The 22,325-nt window shown below is 46.5% G+C and overlaps 1 protein-coding gene across 2 annotated transcripts in view; it reads right to left on the bottom strand.

Annotated features, from left to right (window-relative positions):
- Positions 1-22,325, bottom strand: part of LOC132819213 (collagen alpha-1(XI) chain-like) — a 220,848-nt gene that overhangs the window by 4,997 nt on the left and 193,526 nt on the right. For both annotated transcript variants that reach the window (XM_060830676.1, XM_060830677.1), the window contains 9 exons: positions 17,776-17,829; positions 13,379-13,486; positions 13,225-13,278; positions 12,534-12,587; positions 10,642-10,749; positions 9,562-9,615; positions 8,512-8,547; positions 7,080-7,133; positions 1,489-1,738 (listed from right to left, as the gene is read on the bottom strand). In XM_060830676.1, the coding sequence (XP_060686659.1) occupies positions 1,489-1,738; positions 7,080-7,133; positions 8,512-8,547; positions 9,562-9,615; positions 10,642-10,749; positions 12,534-12,587; positions 13,225-13,278; positions 13,379-13,486; positions 17,776-17,829 (772 nt within the window). The remainder of the gene's footprint in view (positions 1-1,488; positions 1,739-7,079; positions 7,134-8,511; positions 8,548-9,561; positions 9,616-10,641; positions 10,750-12,533; positions 12,588-13,224; positions 13,279-13,378; positions 13,487-17,775; positions 17,830-22,325) is intronic.

Genomic DNA, 22,325 nt, shown 5'->3' with positions numbered 1-22,325 from the left:
ATCCACCCTTTCAATTCAGTTTTTAATTTAAAAGCTCACTCAACTCTCTTGACACAATTCTAAAGAAAACTAATCCTCTCTTTCAACCTCCCTGATTGAAATCTTTTAGCTTGGTGACCTTTTTGCGAATTTTCCCTGTGTCTTCTCTAGTACCCTCTGTCCTCAGTCCTTGTGATTTATAAACATAATCACTGCTCCTTCAGCGTCACTGGTTCAAACTCCTGGAATTCTCTGCCTAGGGGCATTGTGGGTCAATCGATAGCATATGAATTGAATTGTCATTAACATGAAAGAGAACTCCTAAACCAGCCAGCACTTTGTAAATAGTTAACAGATGGCAAGAGGAGTGGGTGGGATCTGGGACCAGGAGGATGCTGCACAGGGCGGGACTGGAATATATAATGAGCATGTTGTCTCAGTGTTAATGATGGGGAGGTGCCAGTGTTGGACTGGGGTTAGCAAAGTCAGAAGTCACATGACACCAGGTTATAGTCCAACAGGTTTATTTGAAATCAGAAGCTTTCAGAGCGTTGCTCCTTCCTCAAGTGAAGTAGAGGGAAGTGCTCAGACACAGACTTTATAGGCACAGAGATAATGGCAAGATAATTCCAGTGATTAAAAGCATCAAAAGACACCACAAATGGTGTGAATGGAGGGTCGACAATAGCTATTCAGTTATTGACACCCTACTCACACCATCTGGCTGTCTCATGATGACCTCCAGTATTGGGGAAAAATCCATCTGGGTCACTCATGGCTGACATGTGGCTCCAAACATTTACTTTTAACCCTACTCTGAAATGGCCCCATCCTAGGGCAGTGAGGATGTACAGTAATACTCAAACCCTAGACGTAAGGAAAGAAGAACAAAAAGCAATGAACTATAGTCACACTATACAAAACTATTTGGAATAACTAACTATTTGGTAGACTCTTATATGCCCTCTGGGTAATTAGGGATGTTCAATGCTGCACTGTCCAGCAACACCCACATTCTTTAATTTATTACAAAAAACTGGAAGTTATTTTTGCATTTCAGGATGTCCCTGGAATAACAAATAGTTTTAGACATGAGCAGGACCCAATCGTGTCTGAGATCCAGAACATTCTTCCACAAAAACAGGGTGTGCTAACAGGGGGCCAATCAAGCTTTTAAGACCAAGATGGTGGATATTTGTTGAGTTAGAAAAATGAAGCCAAGCAGATAGAAATTGTTAAGGGTCATAGAGTCATACAGCATAAAAGAGGCCCTTAAACCATTGAGTCTGTGCTGACCCCTCTCTATAGACCTTTATATTAAGATGTAGATGAGTCACCACCTAATGGACTGAAGTGTGTGCGTTGCTGACTGGCCTCTCCTCGTCCCTGTATGTTTTGGAGTAAGATCAGGGGAAGGGTCTCCACTTTTCTCTGGGAATGGTGGCACAGGCTCAAAGGGCTGAATGGCCTGTCTGTAACGGTGCTAGGTAATGAAGGAGCTCCACTCACCATCTGGGAAGTCTGGATGAGACAGCTGCAGGTCTTTACAGGTCCGGCCGGGATTGCTGTGTGTTCCCATTGGATTCTTCATTCGATCAACTTCCATTTTCAAGTTATCAAGGGAGCCAAAGATGTCCTCCATCCCATTGGTGTAATCGAGGATGTTGTCAGCCTCATCAGCCTGGATCCCGTCGGAAGATCTCCGTGTTTTCTTTGGAGTCCGGATTGGCAACGGCTGAATGACCTCACCAGGGGGGCCCTTGAATGATCAAATGGAATAGTGAGACAATCACACCCTTCGAGTGGACCAATCCCAGTGCCAGGAATGATGTGCTGCCTGAAGAAGTATGGGGGAGGGGAGTAAATTCAATACCAACTTTTAAAAATGATTCAGGGAAATGCAGGACAGTGGGTTAGTTTATAGGGGAAGAGCAAAGGGGAGTGAGATTAATTAAAGATACTGTTTAAGGAGTTTGCTCAGAGAATGGCCTCTTGCTGTGCAGCATGTTGAGTGTGAGTTAGAATCGCACAGAGCCACTGCCTTGTCTGGTATTCCCTTCAATGAAGAGGGTGAACCAGCTGCTGATTCTGATCCTGCGTTTTGGATGAACATGTTAAACTGACCTTGTGGATGTTATCTGTCCCAGTTACTGTCATTGTGGTCATGTCAGCACTGACAAACAGCAGCATCCCGAGAGCTGAGGGGCGGTGATGGCCCCATGGTATTATCATGATTCTGCTAATCCAGAAACTTAGCTAACGCACTGGGATCTTGGATTAAAATTTCACCATGGCAGATGGTGGCATTTGAATTCAATAAAAAATGTGGAATTAAGAATCTACTGATGAAACTATTGTCAGTTGCCAGAAAACCCAACTGGGTCACTAATGTCCTTCAGGGAAACAAACCTGCCTCCCTTACCTGGTCTGGCCTACATGTGACTCCAGACCCACAGCAACGTGGGTGACTCTTAACTGCCCTCTGAAGTGGCCATTCACTACAAAGTCTCAAAGAAATGATACTAGACAGACCACCTGACATCGACCTAGGAACCGGAAAAGACAATGGCAGAAACAGCCCTGTTGCCCCTGCACAGTCCCCCTCCCTCACATCTGGGGGTTCGTGCCAACATTGGGAGAGCTGTCTCACAGACTGGTCAATTAACAGCCTGACACAGTCACTCTCACAGAATCATACCCTACAGACAATGTCCCAGACCCCACCAGCACCATCCCTGGACAAGCCCTGTCCCACCGGCAGACAGACCCAGCAGAGGTGATGGCACAACGGGATACAGGGAGGGATGGAGGTGCCCTAGGGGTCCTCAAACCTGACTTTGCACCTCAATTAGTCACACAGCTTCAGATTAAACCTGGACAAGGAGACCTCTTGCTGACTACCATGTACTGTCTTCGTGTGGCTGATGAATTAGTACTCCGTGTTAGAGGGAGTGAGGACTGCAGATGCTGGAAATCAGAGTTGATGAGTGTGGTGCTGGAAAAACACAGCCAGTTAGGCAGCATCTGAGGAGGAGATTCGACAAGAGTCCGGCACAAGCCCTTCCTCAGGAATGTGGCCCTCCATGTTGGACAACACTTGGTTGAAGCCCTGAGGGGGACAAGGGCACAGACTGTACTCTGGGGGGGGGGGGGAGTGGGATTCCAATGTCCACCACCAAGAGTGACTCAGCAGCAGCATTACTGATCGAGCTGGTTGGGTCCTAAAGGATACCGCTGCTAACTGGGTCAGTGACAGGTGGTGAGTGAACCAACAAGAGGGAAAAAACAAACTTGACCTCATCCTTACCAATCTGCCATCTGCAGATATATCAGTACATGACTGTATGAGTAAGGGTGACCACTGCACAGTCTTTGTGGAGATGAAGTCCCATCTTCACTTTGAAAATACTCTCCATTGTGTTGTGTGCACTACCACCACGCTAAACAGGACAGACTTCAAACAGATCGAGCAACTCCAGGCTGGGCATCCATGAGGCATGGACTGTACTCCAGCATAATCTGTAACCTCAGGGCCTGGCATATCCCCCACTCACCCATTACCATCGAACCAAGGGATCAACCCTGGTTCTACTGCTCCTTGGATGCTGCCTGAACGGCTGTGCTTTTTCAGCACCACTCTAATCTAGAACCCTGGTTCAATGGAGAGTGCAGGAGGGCATGCCAGGAACAGTACCAGGCAGACCTGAAGATGGGGGTCAACCTGGTGACAACACCAATCAGGATTACTTGCCAAACAGCAAAAGCAGCAAGTGATTGACAGAATTAAGGAATCCCACAATCAACGGATCAGATCTAAGCTCTGTGATTATGTCCACATCCAGTCATGAATGGTGGTAGACAATTAAACAACTCATTGGAGGAGGAAGCTCCACAAATATCTCCATCCTGAATGATGGATCCCAGCACATCAGTGCGAAAGACTGAAGCATTCGCAACAATCTTCAGCCAGAGGTGCCGAGTGGATGATCCATCTCGGGCTCCTCTGATTGTCCACAGCATTATAGTTACCAGTCTCGAATTAATTTGATTCACTCCATGTGATGTTAAGAAACAGTTAGAAACACTGTATATTGCAGAGGAAACAGACCCTTCGGTCCAACCCGTCCATGCCGACCAGATATCCCAACCCAATCTAGTCCCACCTGCCAGCACCCGGCCCATATCCCTCCAAACTCTTCCTATTCATATACCCATCCAAATGCCTCTTAAATGTTGCAATTGTACCAGCCTCCACCACTTCCTCTGGCAGCTCATTCCATACACGTACCACCCTCTGTGTGAAAATGTTGCCCCATAGGTCTCTTTTTTATCTTTCCCCTCTCACCCTAAACCTATGCCCTCTGGTTCTGGATTCCCCCACCCCAGGGAAAAGACTTTGCCTATTTACCCTATCCATGCCCCTCAATTTCGTAAACCTCTATAATGTCTCCCTATAGCTCAAATCCTCCAACCTTGGCAACATCCTTGTAAATCTTTTCTGAACCCTTTCAAGTTTCACAACATCTTTCCGATAGGAAGCAGACCAGAATTGCACGTAATATTCCAACAGTGGCCTAACCAATGTCCTGTACAGCCACAACATGACCTCCCAACTCCTGTACTCAATACTCTGACCAATAAAGGAAAGCATACCAAACGCTGCCTTCACTATCCTATTTACCTGCGACTCCACTTTCAAGGAGCTATGAACCTGCACTCCAAGGTCTCTTTGTTCAGCAACACTCCTTAGGACCTTACCATTAACTGTATAAGTCCTGCTAAGATTTATTTTCCCAAAAAGCAGCATCTTGCATTTATCTGAATTAAACTCCATCTGCCGCTCCTCAGCCCATTGGCCCATCTGGTCCAGATCCTGTTGTAATCTGAGGTAACCCACTTCGCTGTCCACTACACCTCCAATTTTGCTGACATCTACAAACTTACTAACTTTACCTCTTGTGCTCACATCCAAATCATTTATATAAATGATGAAAAGTAGAGGACCTAGCACTGATCCTTGTGGCACTCCACTGGTCACAAGCTGTTCCAGTACAGTTACAACGCTGACATCTACTTGACAATGTTGAAGATTGCCCAGAGGAGAGGGGAGAGTAACTGCCCTTATCGAGGCTGCATTCGACCGAGTGTGGCATCAAGGAGCCCTGGTAAAACTAGGTATTCAGCACCAAAGTCTCTTGTGGTTGGAGTCATACCTAACACATAGGAAGATGGCTGTGATTGTGGAGGGTCAGTCATCTCAGCTCCAGGACATCTCTGCAGGAGTCCCTCAGGGTAATGTCCTAGGCCCAACCATCTTCAGCTGCTTCATCACTGACCTTCCCTCCATCATAAGGTCAGAGGTCGGGATGTTCGCCAGTGATTGCACAGTGTTCAGCACCATTCGCAACTCCTCAGATACTGAAGCAGTCTGTGTCCAAATACAACAAGATCTGGACAATGTCCAGGCTTGGGCTGACATGTGGCAAGTAACATTCATGCCACACAAATGCCAGGCTGTGACCATCACCAATAAGAGACAATCTAACCATCATCTTTTAACATTCAATGATGCTACCATCACTGAATCCCCTATTATTAATATCCTGGGGGTAACCATTGACCAGAAAGTCAATTAGACATACCATGTAAACACAGTGGCTACATGAACAGGTCAGAGACTAGGAATAGTGTGGTAAGTAACTCCCCTCCTCACTCCCCAAATCCTGTCGACTATCTCCAAGGCACAAGTCAGGAGTGTGATGGGATATTTGCCATTTACCTGGATGAGTGCAGCTCCAACAACACTCAAGGAGTTTGATATCATCCAAGGCACCACATCCACAAACAGCCTGTTCCTCCCCCACCCAAGCTCAGTAGCAGCAGTGTGTATTATCTACAAAATTCTCTGCAGAAATTCACCAAAGATCCTCAGTCTGCACTTTTTACACCCATGACCACTTCCAACTAGAAAGTCAAGGGCAGCAGATTCATGGGAACACCATCCCTTGCAAACGTCCCTCCAGCCACTCACCATCCTGACTTGAAAATATATCGCTATTCCTTCACTGTCACTGGGACTAATTCCTGGAAATGCCTCCCTAAGGGCATTTCGAGTCAACCCACAGAACATGGACTGCAGCGGTTCAAGAAGGCAGCTCACCCCCACCTTCTCAAAGGGCAACTAGGGTTGGGTAATAAATACCGGCCCAGCCAGTGACACCCAGATCGGACATCCCACGAATGAATAAATATAAACTGAGTATCATGCTCACTTCAGACAGCGGTAAAGAGTTACCCAAATTCCCACGTGCATCAGGACTGCAGCTTGTCTCTGTGAAGGACAGTGGTGAACCAGATGGGTTTTTAATGGCACCACCACAGCTTTACTGAGACCAGGGGTTTACAAGTTGTTGTATTTCTCAGTCAGCACAGTGCACAGACCTCTCTTCACCCCCCACACCCACTGTAGGGTGGTTGTCAACTCATCCACCTGAAACCTGGCTTCACTACTGAACATTATGTTGGGGGAGGGGGAGGGGCAGCCTGGATCACACCCCTCCTCCCCTGAGCCCTCCATATCCACCAACTTCAAATACAACAGCGATGAGGAAGGTAGTGGGGGGTGTATGTGAACATGATTTCCAGCATATTATCTTGGCTCTTAATCTGTGATCGATCTAATTCCCATCTCCAGCGTTTTCAAATCTCAGAGGACAAAATGGATATTGCACTTTGGAATTTCTAGGTAAGGATTTTCGAGGTCAGGCTGGGCTGAGAAATTGTGTTAATTTGATATTGATTAAAACATTACAAATTGGTGCTTAGTGAAATGGATGGATTTTCTGGCATTGCTATAAAAACAGTTAGCGGTAAGGACTGAGTTCTGGGCAATTTAAAATTGATCAAATTCTTTCATTGCAACAAGGATCACACGTTAAACTATTTCATTGGTTGTGACAAGCTTTGGGACAGCTTGAGATTCTGACAGGTGCTATAGAAATGCAGATCCTGTTTTTCAACTTTCTTCTGAGTAAATTCCTGGATCAATATTTCAGCCAATCCATATCCATCACTGTTTCCAAAAGCTGCTCATGACTTACAGGAGGCCCAGGAGGTCCCATCAATCCAGTGTCTCCTTTCTGCCCAGATGGACCCTGAAAACAAGGAGAAAGACTTAGCAACACAAGGCACTGCCTAGGAAACTCTCACTGTCGCTCACACACACTCTCGCTCACACTTTCTCTGATGCTCATGCTCTCTATCTCTCACTCACTCATGGCCTTTCTCTCTTTCTTGCTCACACTCACTCTTTCTCTCTCAGTCTCTGTCTCTCATTCACACTCACTCTGCTGCTCATGGTCTTTCTCTCTCGCTCACAGCCTCTGTCTGTCTGTCTGTCACACACACACACACACACACACACACACACACACACACACACACACACACACACACACACTCTCTCTCTCTCTCTCTCTCTCTCTGTCTTGCTCACCGTTAACTACAGACAGATTCACAATCTCAGAAAGACTGTGGACTATTAAAAATGTCAGAGGGACACAGGAATGTAAGTCCCAGCCCCATTATGTGCTGGTCTGGGAATCAGGAGAGCTGGGACAGGGAGGAAACTGAAGCACAGCACAACCAATTGAATGTAGGGTCGTCAGTTTAAACAGTTTGTATTTAGACTGTTGAGTGATTTAACCTTCATCATGGGAGTCCCAGACTGATGGAGATAATTCTGTTGAAATGTGGAGAGGGTCTGTTTATGTGCTGTTATCTCAAGCCTTTTGAAATATCCTGATCTTGAAAACATCAAGACAGACAGACTGGATCTGTTACAGGGAATTGATTAAATAGCTTCTGCTGGACTGCTTTAATTAACAGGCCATCCAGTGTTGGTTAGAAAAGGACAATAACATTTGTAGCTTCAATCGAGTTCCTTTTTAACATTTCCCTGGGGGATATTAGATCGTTATGAATGTTTGATTATGTTTCAAAAGCTGCAATAAACTCAACAGAAAATTCTGAGTTCACAGCTTATTGACAATTTAAAAAAGGCTACTAAAAGATTAGCTGTCTTTGGTGTGGGGCCTGAATGCACATTGTTTGTTTTTACAGCAGATTAACCAGGAGAAAAGATTTAGAACCTATCAAGTGTATACTAATGAGAACTGTATTAGAATGTTAACAGTATGTGTTGTTCAACTCCTTCACATCTCCAGTGTGTCTCTGGGGGATAAGAGATGAATAGTCATGGAAGTTCTCATAGGTAGGTATGAAGGAGTTTGGGAATTGGTGGAGGTGAGGGTGACTTTAATGGGGACTAAGTTCCAGAGATCCCAGGTGAGATTATAAGCAGCCAGTTGGACATTCCCTTACCCCGGGGCACACAACATTTACCCGTAACCTCTAACCCCTATCACACCATTGCCTCTCCAAGGTGAACAAGCCCTCCATTAAATACTAACACCAAAGTCTCGAGCATGACTTTGAAAAGGAAAGCAGTGAATAAACTATGTCATTACTTACTACTGAACCCTTCGATCCCTTTGGACCAAGTGGACCCTACGATAAAACAAAGAGAATTCAGAAACTTCACCTCTGATGGTTCACCAACTCAGAGCAACACATTCAATTCCTGGTCAATAACAAATTACACAACACATCGCATTTAGCAATGTGTCCCAATTCTGCAGAGAATGTTCCGGAAGCAATGATAAAACACCCTGATTTCCAATGCCAGAATTACTTCAAGTTCTCCAACAGAAAAAAGGCCATTTGGTCTACACTGGGGATTCTGTCCCCACCCAGCCCCTCGTCATCTCAGCCTGTCAGCAGACCCTGTGATTCCTTCCCCAGCTCATGTGTTTATCCACCTTCCCCCTCAATGTGTCCACAATATTCACTTCCACACCCTCCCTGGGTTCCACACGTCCCCACCCCGCCCCTGTGGGAGTGAGTCCCACATTCTCCAGTCTCTGGGGGAAGATGTTATTCCTGAATTCTCACTGGGATTTATTAGGGACTGTCTGATATTGATGACCGTGAGTTCTGTGGAAACATCTTCTCTCTATTTCACCCTCTGTTGCTGTTCATTTCCCAGTCAGCTCCCCCTCAGTGGGTCTTTTCTTGAGCAATGCTCTACAGACTGCTCAATGGATCCTGGTCGTTAGAACTGCTCCTTCACGCTGAAATAACTGCGGATGCTGTAAATCAGACACAAAAACACAAGTTGCTGGAAAAGCTCAGCAGGTCTGGCAGCATCTGTGGAGAGAAATCAGAGTTAATGTTTCGAGTCCAGTGACCCTTCCTCAGAACTGAGGAAGTTCTAAGGAAGGACAGTGGAAGCGAAACATGAGCTTTGATTTCTGTTCACAGATGCTGCCAGACCTGCTGAGCTTTTCCAGCAACTTGTGTCTGTGTTTCTGACTGTTGTTTGCTTATCTCCAGTGCCATATTTCTCAGTAGGAGACCATCAGTTCCACCAGGGTCTCCGGGACTGCTCTTCGATCCTCAATGCTCTCACTCAGTAGCTGAGTTTCTGCAGAATGGTTTTAGTTTGCTCTGTTTCATACTTACAGGTAAACCGGGGGGTCCAGGGGGGCCGAGGGGTCCAGAGGATCCGGTAATGCCCTGTGGAGAGAGTAACAGTAACTCTGAGCAACAGAAAAAAGCTTCACTTCAAAACCAAAACTGATTGCTTTCATTCTAAATTTCATAATATTAATTTTTGTTTCTAATTCTTTCTGATGTCTTTCTGTTAATACCGTCTCATATCCCGAGCCACCGCTCCTCACCCACTGAGGGAGTGCCGCACTGTCAGAGGGTCAGTACTGAGGGAGTGCCGCACTGTCAGAGGGTCAGTGCTGAGGGAGTGCCGCACTGTCAGAGGGTCAGTGCTGAGGGAGTGCCGCACTGTCCGAGGGTCAGTGCTGAGGGAGTGCCGCACTGTCCGAGGGTCAGTGCTGAGGGAGCGCCGCACTGTCCGAGGGTCAGTACTGAGGGAGCGCCGCACTGTCAGAGGGTCAGTGCTGAGGGAGCGCCGCACTGTCAGAGGGTCAGTGCTGAGGGAGCGCCGCACTGTCAGAGGGTCAGTACTGAGGGAGTGCTGCACTGTCAGAGGGTCAGTGCTGAGGGAGCGCCGCACTGTCAGAGGGTCAGTACTGAGGTACTGCCGCACTGTCAGAGGGTCAGTACTAAGGGAGTGCCGCACTGTCAGAGGGTCAGTGCTGAGGTACTGCCGCACTGTCAGAGGGTCAGTACTGACTGAGTGCTGCACTGTCAGAGGGTCAGTGCTGAGGTAGTGCCGCACTGTCAGAGGGTCAGTGCTGAGGGAGTCTATTCTTGACTCTTCTGCTTCTGATCGCCTCTCGGTTCAGTTACTCAGCAGAATGTCTTTTGAATGACCTTGCAGATCTCTCACTAAATGGGCACGAGCACATGGCTTATTGTGGGATCTTGCTCTGCAGTTGTTACCTTCGGTGACCACGTTACAGCAGTGTTTCCTTGTCAGTGGAGTGTTTAGACACATGCTGGAGCGATGGATTGATATTATTGAAGAGAGCAGGAGTTTACTTTTGAAACCATAGTCAGGCCAGTGTTTATGTGGGAGACACTATGACCTCTCTGTGAAAGCTCAGTTCATTGGGATTCACTTACACTGTCACCTTTCACCCCTGGCGCTCCCTGTGGCCCTGGGAGTCCCCGGTCTCCCTTTTCACCTTGTTCTCCTGGGGGTCCAATCAATCCAATCAAACCTGGGTGACCCTGTAAACGAGGAGAAGTCATTTTAACAACAGCAACACCGCACATTTCACTCAAAACTGATCCAGTGTTTCCTATCTTCCTGGTGGTGGAAATTGAATAAAGATTCGTGCACTTTGTGTCTCTCACTGTGTCTCACACCTGCACACACACACCATGGGGACTAGGGAAAAAATAAGCACTACCACAGTTAGGCGGGGGTGTGGGGGTTAAAAAAAAAGAAAAGAAAAAAAAGAAGAAAATAAAAAGAAAGAAAAAATAACTGATCCAATTACCCTCCGGCAGGAGTAGCGGCTGTCGTCAGGGAGCCGTTGCTCAGGAAACGGCAACTCCGTACTCGCGGGTTCGAGTGGCTATCGGAGGGGAAGGCCGTGGCGGCGAGGGTGACCAGGGTCGGGGACGTGCTGGGTGCCGGGGGCCTGGGCTGGACGCTGCCACAGGACATAGCGAGCAGGGCAGCGGTAGACGTCCGGTACGTGGCCATCGCCATCCGACGCCTTAAAACGGCGGTGCTCGGACCCGACGTAGTGCACCAGTTGGAGGACGCTCAGGTGTGCGGTGGGATCCCGTCCGCGCTCACCCCAGCCCGGACGGAATTTCACATCGGCTCCAAGGTCCCGTACTTCCCGCGGGAGCCTGTGCCCCACAACCTGAGCCGCCTCCGGAATTTTAATTTTGTCCCTTTCAAGGACGTTAAAAGGCGTGCCCTGTACAGACTGCTGCTGCACACCGTCCACCCCTTCTCCCTCATCCACGCCCTGGTGTGCCCATTTGCCACCGAGCGGTGGGGATCCCCAGTGGAGGGCCCTCTACGCGGGAGTCCTCCCCCTTTCTCTCGGGGATCTGGGGTGGAGGGTGCTGCACGCAGCAGTCCCCTGCAACCGCAGATTGCGGTGGTTCACGGACTCCCAGCCCAACTGCTTGTTCTGTGGTGCTGTGGAGTCCGTGGACCATGTGTATGTTGGGTGTGGGCGTTTGCACTCCCTCTTTGATTTTCTGAAAAACCTTCTCCTCTGCTTTTGGTTGCACTTCAGTCCCACGCTCCTGATCTTCGGGCGTCTGGTACGGAGGAGGGAGGGCAGGTCTGAAGACCTCCTCGTGGGTCTGCTCCTGGGCCTGGCCAAACTGGCCATAAACAGGTCCAGGCAGCGGGCCGTGGAGGGGTCGTTAGGGCCGACTGCCTGCCCCTCTTCCGCGGTTACGTTAGGGCCCGGGTGTCCTTGGAGAAGGAGCACGCGGTGTCTGCCTGGAGCTGTTCTGGGAGAGGTGGGCGCCGCAGGGAGTGGAGTGAAGAAAGGTGTTTCCTTTCTTCCTGGTGTGGAAATTGAATAAAGATTTGTGCACTTTGTGTCTCTCACTGTGTCTCACACCTGCACACACACAAAAAAAAGAACAGGCGTGTGGACATCCTGTCCACTCGGAGAGCTGGCTCTTGTGGGAGCTGGACCAGTGTGCGTGTCCACTCGGAGAGCTGGCTCTTGTGGGAGCTGGACCAGTGTGCGTGTCCACTCGGAGAGCTGGCTCTTGTGGGAGCTGGACCAGTGTGCGTGTCCACTCGGAGAGCTGGCTCTTGTGGGAGCTGGACCAGTGTGCGTGTCCACTCGGAGAGCTGGCTCTTGTGGGAGCTGGACCAGTGTGCGTGTCCACTCGGAGAGCTGGCTCTTGTGGGAGCTGGATCAGTCTTTCCACGTGGTAAAAAAAACTGATCCAGTTTTAGCATCATCTCAAACAGAAGATTTCACAGTCACGGGTGACAGCTGCAGATTAGCAGCTTCCAACTCACTCACCTTCTCCCCCTTGTTACCTGGAACCCCCTTCAGTCCAGGAAGACCAGGTGGACCCTACAGCAAGAGAGAGAAATAGGACATCAGAATCAGAAATTGAATTACATCATCAGACCATTCTGAGTAAAGGGAGCTTGACTTTATCTCTGTCTCTTCCCTGTCCCTGGAGTGTTCGATGGGGACAGTGTAGAGGATGCTTTACTCTGTATCTAACTGTGCTGTCCCTGTCCTGGGAGTGTCTTGTTGTGACTGGGTAAATCTGAAATTTTCCATTGTATTAACATTCAGGAGGTCTCAAGTCCTGCTGATTAGGAGATAAAAGTGAGGCAGAGCGAGATGGAGGTAGAATTCTTCTCGCTCTGGAGTCTTGAACCAGATTCCCTTTGCTTCAGGAAAGTCAGCTCTACCTTCAGCTGCATGCCCCAATGTCTGGAGTTGCCTCTCTGACCCTCTCACTCTCATTTAAGATGTTCCTTAAAGCCGCCTCTTTGAGCAGGCTTTTGGTCACATGTCCTGATATTTCACGCAAAGACCCGTGGTCAGTTATTGATCTGACTTTGTAAGGCACGTGGATATTCCTTTGCAGATAATGTTATTGTTTATTATGGAACCTGCTGATTGGGTGAGTTATGTCATTCTGTAACCTTTCTCCAAGAGCTTTAATCAACTGCACCAAGGTAAACTATTCACTTACGATTGGTCCTGGGGGCCCATCTTGACCGGGTGGTCCAGGGAGACCTTGTTCACCCTGTAAACCAGATAAATGTCAGTGTTTGTCAAATTATTCCCTGTCATTTCCACAGATGAACAGAAGCCAATTAAACGTGAAGGTCACTGTGATTACTTACAACAGGTCCGGGAATTCCCCGCAATCCCTCGGGGCCTGATTTTCCTGGAGGTCCCTGAGGACCAACTGGGCCGGTCTTTCCGGGAGGCCCCTCTGCTCCTGGTTCACCCTGAGGCCCAACAAAAAACACAGTCAGTGTTCGGCACCACAGCCCACTTTACTGTCAATACTTCACACCATTGACAGGCTTCTATGGTCTAACGATTTTAGGGCAATGTATTTTTAACTCCATCACACCTTGCTTTGTGTCTTGTAGATGGTGGGACAGGCTTTGGAGAGTCAGAAGGGGAGTTACTTGCTGCAGTATTCCTAGCCACTGACCTGCTCTCGCAGCCACTGTGTTTATGTGGTGAGTCCAGCTGAGTTTCTGGTCTCTGGTATATTACATTTAGCTGTTACTCTTGAGTTTACATCACATAAGGTCAGTGAACACTGGAGTTTCCAGTTATGACAGCTTTGGTCATAGAGGCCGTAGAGAGGAATGGTCTGATTATTTTCCAAAGGATAGATTGTCCGTTTGGAGAGCCAGGAAAATATCACCTTCACGGCGTTGGCTCCATTGTAAAGAAAAGTAACGGTTTAGCAGTGACCATCAGAAAATGTGAGAAATTTCAAACACCAACTATTCAAAAAGACAGAGAATTGATAAGAACTCTTTGACACAGCTGGATCGTTCCATTGGTCATGGACTCTGTTATCAGTGGGTCATGTGACGATACACAGCGAATAAGGTGGAGTGTGTTATAATACTTAGATTTGACATTTATTGGGTTTTAGGAGGGTCACTGTTCAAATATTTGCTTTGCATTACAATGGAGATGACAGAATGACAGAAGCGTTTCGATACGGCAGACTTGAGGAAACCACCCCCAGACCTCACCCACAGTGGGGAGGATGTGGAGGTGCTGGTGTTGGACTAGGACGGGCAAAATCAGAAGTCGCACGACACCAGTTTATAGTCTGACAGGTTCATATGAAATCACAAGCTTTCAGAGTGCTTTACCTGATGAAAGAGCAGCGCTTGTGATTGTAAATAAACTTGTTGGACTATAACCTGGTGTCGTGGGACTCCTGATTTTGTCCTCCAGTGGGGGACAGACTTGGGAACCATCGATCCAAAGTGCCCTGTTCCTCCTGAATTCTCAATCTCCACATGTCATTCTCTAATCAATTTTCGTAGGACAGAAACAGGTCTTTCAGTCTATCTGCTCAGTACTGGGGGTTTTACTCTCCCCCCTTGGCTGGTCCCAGCTCCTTGTCACCTCACCCTGTCAGGAGACCCCTCCATTCCTGTCCCCCTCCTGTGTTTATCCAGCATCCCCTGTGTGAGTGAATCTCACACTTGGCATTTAAATGGTCACTGGATAAACATCTGGATGAGAATGGGATAGTATAGGATAGATGGGCTTCAGATTGGTTTCACTGGTCCTTGCAACATTGAGGGCCGAAGGGCCTGTACTGTGCTGTAATGTTCAATGTTTTATTCCCCCCGTTCCCTTTTGGGAGTCAATCCCACATTCCCCCCACTCTCTGTGGGAAGAGGCTTCTCCTGAACTCCCACTGGGATTTATTCGGGATTATTAGGGATTGTCTGATATCGATAGCCCTGAGTCTGGTCTCCTTTACACTGAGTGCGGGGGTGTAATGTCTTGTCCCTGCCTACCCAGTGAACCCTCTCATCATTTTAAAGAGCTCCCACAGATCTCAGTTAGTTTTATTCTTCTAGTGATTTTTGGGAGCTGACTGGAAAAAGTAAATTTGCATCTCCAGGGGCAGAGTGGGGGGAGTGGCATCGTCAAATTGCTCAAGTAACTGACTTAATTGATGGGCTGAGTGGCCTTTTCCTATCTCTGAATGGCCATCTGACAGTGCACCGGCCCCTGCCTGTTGAACCAGCCTGGTTCAGTCATATTCAGTCTCCTTATTCTTGTCGAAATTTGCAGCAACTGTGGATGACTCCTGCCCATTATAAGGTTCTAGCCTGGTGACCTGTGTCTGGTTTTTTAAGGGCAATGCCCTATCCAGCATTTTCTGCTTTAATGCACTGACCAGTTCAGAGTGAGGTCAGTGATGGAGGGAGGGAGGGAGCTTGTGACTGTCTCAACATATAGAGGGATTATAGCATCCATCCTCAGCACTGTCACCAGACTGCAGGGTCATATGGGTTAGCGACCAATCAGCAGCTACTTTCAGAGGACAGCACAGGTCACATGATCTGCCATCAATGTCAGCATTCCAAATGAGCAGTAATGACAAATACAATCTTCTCCATTAGCCAGGGGTTCAATGTGACCCCCTCATATCAGAAATCTCCACTCATCGTGCCACAGAGACTACGCATCATTCACCTCGAATCATTCTAATGCAAAGTTAAACTGTCGTCAACCTTGGAATGGCACCAGATCCCATCCTCTATCAATCATCACTGAGAGATAACCAGATCAATCCCATTAACCGACCATCACCATGAAATAACCAGATCACTCCCATTAACTACAGATCATCACCAAGAGATAACCAGATCAATCCCATTAACTACCCGCTCTCACTGAGACATAACCAGATCATTCCATTAACTACTGACTGTTGGATGACCAGAAAATTCCTATTACCTATTGGTGTTCACTAGGTGATAACCAGATCAGACAGATTCTCTCGAATCTGGGAGGCTCCAGCATTGCAGACCCCAGCCTCCAGCCAATACAGTTCACTCCACGTGATATCAAGAAATGGTTGGAGACACTGGATACTGGATAATGACAACATTCCAGCAATAGTACTGAAGACTTGTGCTCCAGAACTTGACACTCCTCTAGCTAATCTGTTCCATTCCAATTACAACACAAACATCTACCCATCAATGTGGGAAATTTCAGATATGTGCTGTACACAAAAAAACAGGACAAATCTAACCTGGTTAATTACTGAATCAGTCCATCTCCAAATGCAGCAAGAACTGGACAACACCCTGGTTTGAGCTAACAAGTAACAAGTAACAGGGCAAAAGTGAGGACTGCAGATGCTGGAAACCAGAGTTTAAACCAAAGTGATGCTGGAAAAACACAGCAGGTCAGGCAGAATCCGAGGAGCAGGAAAATTGATGTTTTGGGCAAAAAGACGTTTCAGGAAATGTTGATTTTCTGGCACTTGGATGCTGCCTGATCTGCTGTGCTTTTTCAGCACCACTCTGAAGTAACAAATGACATTCAGAACACACAGGTGACAGGCAAAGACCATCTACAACAAGAGAGAATCTAACCACAGCTCCTTGACATTTAGTGGTGTTACCATCACTGAATCCCCCACTAATAACATTCTGGGGTAGAAACTGACTTGTACTCATCATATAAATACTGTGGTTACAAAAGCAAGTCAGTGGCTAGGAATACTGCGGCACATTGCTCATCATGTGTAAAAAACATTTTTATTCCTTGAACTGTGGATGAAAATATGGAAACAGATACTGCTTTAAATCCATCAATGAAGTTATTTCTGGTTTTAATACACATTCCTGTGTATGTTCAGGAATTTAAAGAAGGAATTGATGTGAAAAAGTTATAAGTTAGCAATTCATATCTTTTTCTTGCCATTAGTAAAAGAGCTTGCATTAAAATAAATGATGATGTTCATGTTTATGATTCAAAATCCATTGCACAATTCAGTGGTCTCATCAAAGTGTTCACATTAGTGATGACTCTGGAATTAGTGGGGTTTGTTTTCCTGCACACTCTCTCGGAGAGTTATGACATCTCCTGACCACCCAGCACAAGTCAGGAGTGGGATGGAATACTTACCTGGATGGGGACAGCTCCAACAACACTCAAGAAGATTGATACCACTCAGGACAAAGCAGCCGCTTGATTGGCACCACATCCACAAATACCCACTCCCTCCACCACCGACGCTCAGTGTGTACCACCCAGAAGATGCTCTGCAGAAAATTACTGAAATTTGACCCAATGACACTGAAGGCATTGCGATATATTTCTAAGTAAGGATTGTGAGGGGCTGGAAGGGAATCTTGCAGGGGGTGGTGCTCCCATGGATCTGCTGCCCTTGTCCTTCCAGATGGAAGTGGTTGTGGGTTTGGAAGGTGCTGTCTGAGGATCTTGTAGATGGTACACACTGCTGCTCCTGAGCGTCGGTGTGGAGGGAGTGGCTGCTTGTGGATGTGGTGCCAATCAAGTGGGCTGCGTTACCATTGGTGGTGAACTTCAGTCCTAATGACAATAACAACAGTGATCGAGACGAGATAGTTAAACATTGTGCTTGCTCACTGGACAGCACATTTCCAATGATGATGTTTTTCCTTCTATATTCCTGTTTAAAAAGAAAACTCAGCCTCCTGCCCCCGTGTCAGTCAGAGGGACTGGAGCCAATGGGAATGCAATTCTGTACCTTTGCTCCTTTTTCTCCTTGTCTTCCTTCGGTCCCAGCTGCTCCATGTGGTCCCTACAGAAACAAACAGTCGCTTATATAAAACTCGACAGAAATTAGGAGACAATCCTCCACAGTCTCAATCATCTCCGAGTGGCAAATAAAGTCAACATGGCTCCTTTCAAAGATTCATTGCTTTTTATTGCAGTATCAGACTTATCAGAGACACTTTTATTTTTGATAATAACTGCCCTGCAGCAAAACCCCTTTCCACGTCAGATGATAAATTTTCTTCCCCATAAACTCCACAATATCCTGGAAATATTACATTAAAATAAACCTCGTTTTTATTCTTTCGGGAGGTAAATCACTTCCTTTTTACTAGAGTTTCACAATCAGAGATTTAATCCAACTTCTGGCTATGGAACTTCAGCTGCACTGAACTCAAAAGCTGCCCCAGGTCATGTTCTGTCAGGCCAGCCTCAATCTTTTGAAATTCAAGATTTTTTTCTATTCTATTCCCCTCCTTTTCTCCACACTGGAGAATGAGTCATTCATATCTGACCCAATAATATGCATTTATATAGCACCTACGATACAATAAAATCTCAAAATGTGCTTCAGAGGAGCCCAAATAGACAGAATAGTACAAACTGAGCACACATGGAGATATAAGGACAGGTGGCCACAAGGATTGACAAAGAGGTGGAGGGAGGTGGCAAAGAAGGCCCTGGATGGGGGAATTCCAGAAACAACATCCAGGGAGCTGAAGGGATGGCTGCCAATGATGGAGAAAATGAAAATCAGGAATATGTAAGAAAACATGTACAGAAATATAAAGGTTCTACCGCTGGAGGGGGTTACAGAGATAGGGAGGGGGTGTAGGGGCTGGAGGGGGTTACAGAGTTAGGGAGGGGTTATAGGGGCTAGAGGAGGTGACAGAAATAGGGAGGGATGTAGGGGCTGGAGGAGATGACAGAGATGAATCAGAGAAGGTTTTGGGGGTTTTAATTGAGGTGTTGAAAATGCTAGAGAGTTTGACTGAGTAAATCAGGAGAGTGTGGTTCCAAGGGCAGGAGAGAGAAATGGAGAAATAATCACAAGGAAGCCCCCTGACGGACTGGGCACTGAGGGGAGGGTCAGTGGATTGAATTGGATAGCTGTTTCAAGGAGCCAGCCGGAGAACTTTGCACTGAATGGCTTCAGTGTGCGAGAAAATCTCCTCATACAGCGATCAAACGAAGAATCGTTCTTTACAAGACTGCATTAGACAGAAAATTTAACAGTTCATTTGATTCGTGCTTCAGCTCAGGAGGAGATGTAATCATTATTTATCTCACACACTGCGATTGTAATGGTAAGTACCGAGAAGCGAATCTAATTGACCAATGGAGACTGGAGAACTCTGACTAAGGAGCAAATTGCTGAGAGAATTACCCTGAGCACAGAGCCCATCAAACATTAAATACCTCTCCCTGAAGGCAGAGAGGATGTGAAATCCATTTCAATGTGCACTACTGAGAAAATGAAATAATTTACACAGAAACAGAACCATCCCTGGATCAGATAACAACCAGGTACAGAATCATTCACCACATGAACTTTCATCATGTCAACGTGGAGAATCTGACACAGAACCACAAGGGGATGTCTCCCCAGTGACCAAAACCATGGTCAAAGACATGGCTCTGACTCTAGTGAAGTTTCTTGATAACATCCTGAACACTTTATTCCCTGGACCCCTCTGCACAACGAGCTCTTTCTGAATGCCTCAAATTAGCTTGATTATAAAATACAGTGCAGTGCAAGCCGCAGGATACTAAACGCTGTGTCAGACACCCAGACACACACTTCATCTTTTAAAATATTGGTTGGGGAATTAGGACACAATCCTTTTTAAAATTGAGCTACAAAATGCTGACTTCTGTCAGAGGAATCTAAGAGCCAGTAATTGGGTCCTACATACACTGTCCACATCAGTGAGGAACACGAGCTTCATTTAATCTCTCTCACTAAATATCAGCAGCAATCTGGAACGGTTACAGCTAGCTGCCACTCAAAGCATTGGAATCAATAACCTATTATAAAGCTGTCTCCAACTGTAAAGATCGAGCGTTTTGTACAGGATCAGGAATTACATTGTAATTCTGTGAAGGGTCTGTGAGAGGGAGACAGATATTATTCAAGTTTCTTGTGCAGATGGTGTGATTGACAAACTTGCCACTAAATAAAAAGATATGATTTAACTGCCAGGGTTTTCAAACAGGTAATTTAGAGTAAATTACATTTACCTAAAATAAGCATTTACCTGGACATTCTTTGAGCTCAGTAGATTATATGGAATCAGTGAATGGGGTGTGGGGGGTGGGGTGGGGCTACACACAATTTCTTTTATTCATAGGAGGTGGCTGACCCCAATTTATTGCCCAACCCTAGTTGCCCTTGAATGTAAAATTCTACGTGAAGGTTTTGGAAAAGAGGGCCATTCCCAACTTGCATCCATCAGGACAAATGCAAGAATGTCAAATTCCTAACCATCACAACAATTTATATTAAACAAAAAAAAACAAAGAACTGCAAATGCTGTAAATCAGAAATAAAAACAGAAATTGCCGGAAAGGCTCAGCAGGTCCCGGCAGCATATGTGAAGGAAAATACAGTTAACATTTCAGATCCAGAGACCCTTTCTCAGAACAATTTACACAACGGGGGAAGGAGGCTGATTGGTTGTGCAGTTGATTCTGATTGGCCAAGATGGGCCCCTGTGTTTGGGTCCCACTCATCGTCACAAAGTTCAGTAAATGCTGTGAATGAATTTCAGTGCAAGTGTGATGCGCAAGCTGTCCATCCCAGTGATTGGCTGATTGAATCAGACGTTCCTTGCCTTGTTGGTGTCTGCGCCAACTACTCCATCACAGGAGCGGACATCTACTGGACTAACCACTGCCTAACCCCGTTTACTATCTCCATCAACATAGCCCTAACATAGTGCGGCATCAGAAACGCTCTCGAGGGAAATTCAACTTCAATGGACTCTGGGATTCTACGAAGAAAGACATTTTGAATCGGTATTTTGCAGTCAGCCTGGCAACACTGGATAAGCACAGAGCATAGAACATAAAGCGTTACAGCGCAGTACTGACCTTCAGCCTCGATGTTTCGCCAACCTGTGAAATTAATCTGATGCCCATCTAACCCTTACTGTTACATTATTATCCATATGTTTATCCAATGACCATTTAAATGCCCTTAAATGCTTTTGGTGAGTCTACTCCTGTTGCAGGCAGGCCGTTCCACGTCCCTGCTACTCTCTGAGTAAAGGAACTACCCCTGACATCTGTCCTAAATCTATCACCCCCTCAATTTAAAGCTATGTCCCTTCGTGTTAGCCATCACTATCTGAGGAAAAAGGCTCTCCCTGTCCACCCTATCTAACCCTCTGATTATCTTATACGTCTCTATTAAGTCACCTCTCAACCTTCTTCTCTCCAATGAAAACAGCCTCAAATCCCTCAGCCCTGCCTCATACGACCTTTCCTCCAGACCAGGCAACTTCCTGGTAAATCTCCTCTGAACCCTTTCCAAAGCTTCCACATCCTCCCTATAATGCGATGACCTGAACTGTACACAATACTCCAGGTGTGGCCGCACCAGTGTCCTGCCGAGCTGCAGCATGACCTCATGGCTCCAAACGCAATCCTCCAACCAATAAAAGCTAACATACCATATGCCGCCTTAACAACCCAATCAACCTGGATGGCAACTTGCAGGGATTTATACACCTGGACACCGAGATCTCTCTGCTCATCTACACTGCCAAGAATTTTACCATTAGCCCAGTACTCTGCATTCCTGTTACTCCTTCCAAAGTGAACTACCTCACACTTTTCAGAATTAAACTCCATTTGCCACCTCTCAGCCCAGCTCTGCACCTTATCGATGTCCCTCTGTAACCCACAACATCCTTCGACACTGTCCACAACTCTGCCTTAGTGTCATCCGCAAATTTTTTCACCTATTCTCTATGCCCACATCTAGGTCATTTATAAAAATGACAAACAGCTGTGGCCCCAAAACAGATCCTTGTGGCACACCACTGGTAACTGAGCTCCAGGATGAACATTTCCCATCTGATTTCTGATCCAAACCGCTAAATCACCCTCAATCCCAAAAATGCGTATTTTGTGCGATAATCTACCATGTGGAACCTTATCAAATGCCTTACTGAAGGCCATATCCACCACATCAACTGCTTTACCTGCATCCACCCGTTTTGTCACCTTCTCGAAGAACTCAACAAGGTTAGTGAGGCATGACCTACCCTTCACAAAACCGTGTTAAGTATTCCTAATCAAATTATTCTTTTCCAGATGATTATAAACTCTACTTCTTACAATATTTTCCAACACTTTATGCACAACGGAAGTAAGTCTCACTGATCCATAATTTCCAGGGTTGGCCCTACTCCCCTTTTTGAACAAGGGAACAACATTTGCCATCCTCCAGTCTTTTGGCACCATTCCTGTCGACAATGATGACATAAAGATCAAGGTCAAAGGCTCTGCAATCTC

The sequence above is a fragment of the Hemiscyllium ocellatum genome, chromosome 9, assembly GCF_020745735.1.
Source record: "Hemiscyllium ocellatum isolate sHemOce1 chromosome 9, sHemOce1.pat.X.cur, whole genome shotgun sequence".
Classification (NCBI taxonomy): domain Eukaryota; kingdom Metazoa; phylum Chordata; class Chondrichthyes; order Orectolobiformes; family Hemiscylliidae; genus Hemiscyllium; species Hemiscyllium ocellatum.
This window is presented reverse-complemented; position numbering and strand designations above follow the sequence as displayed.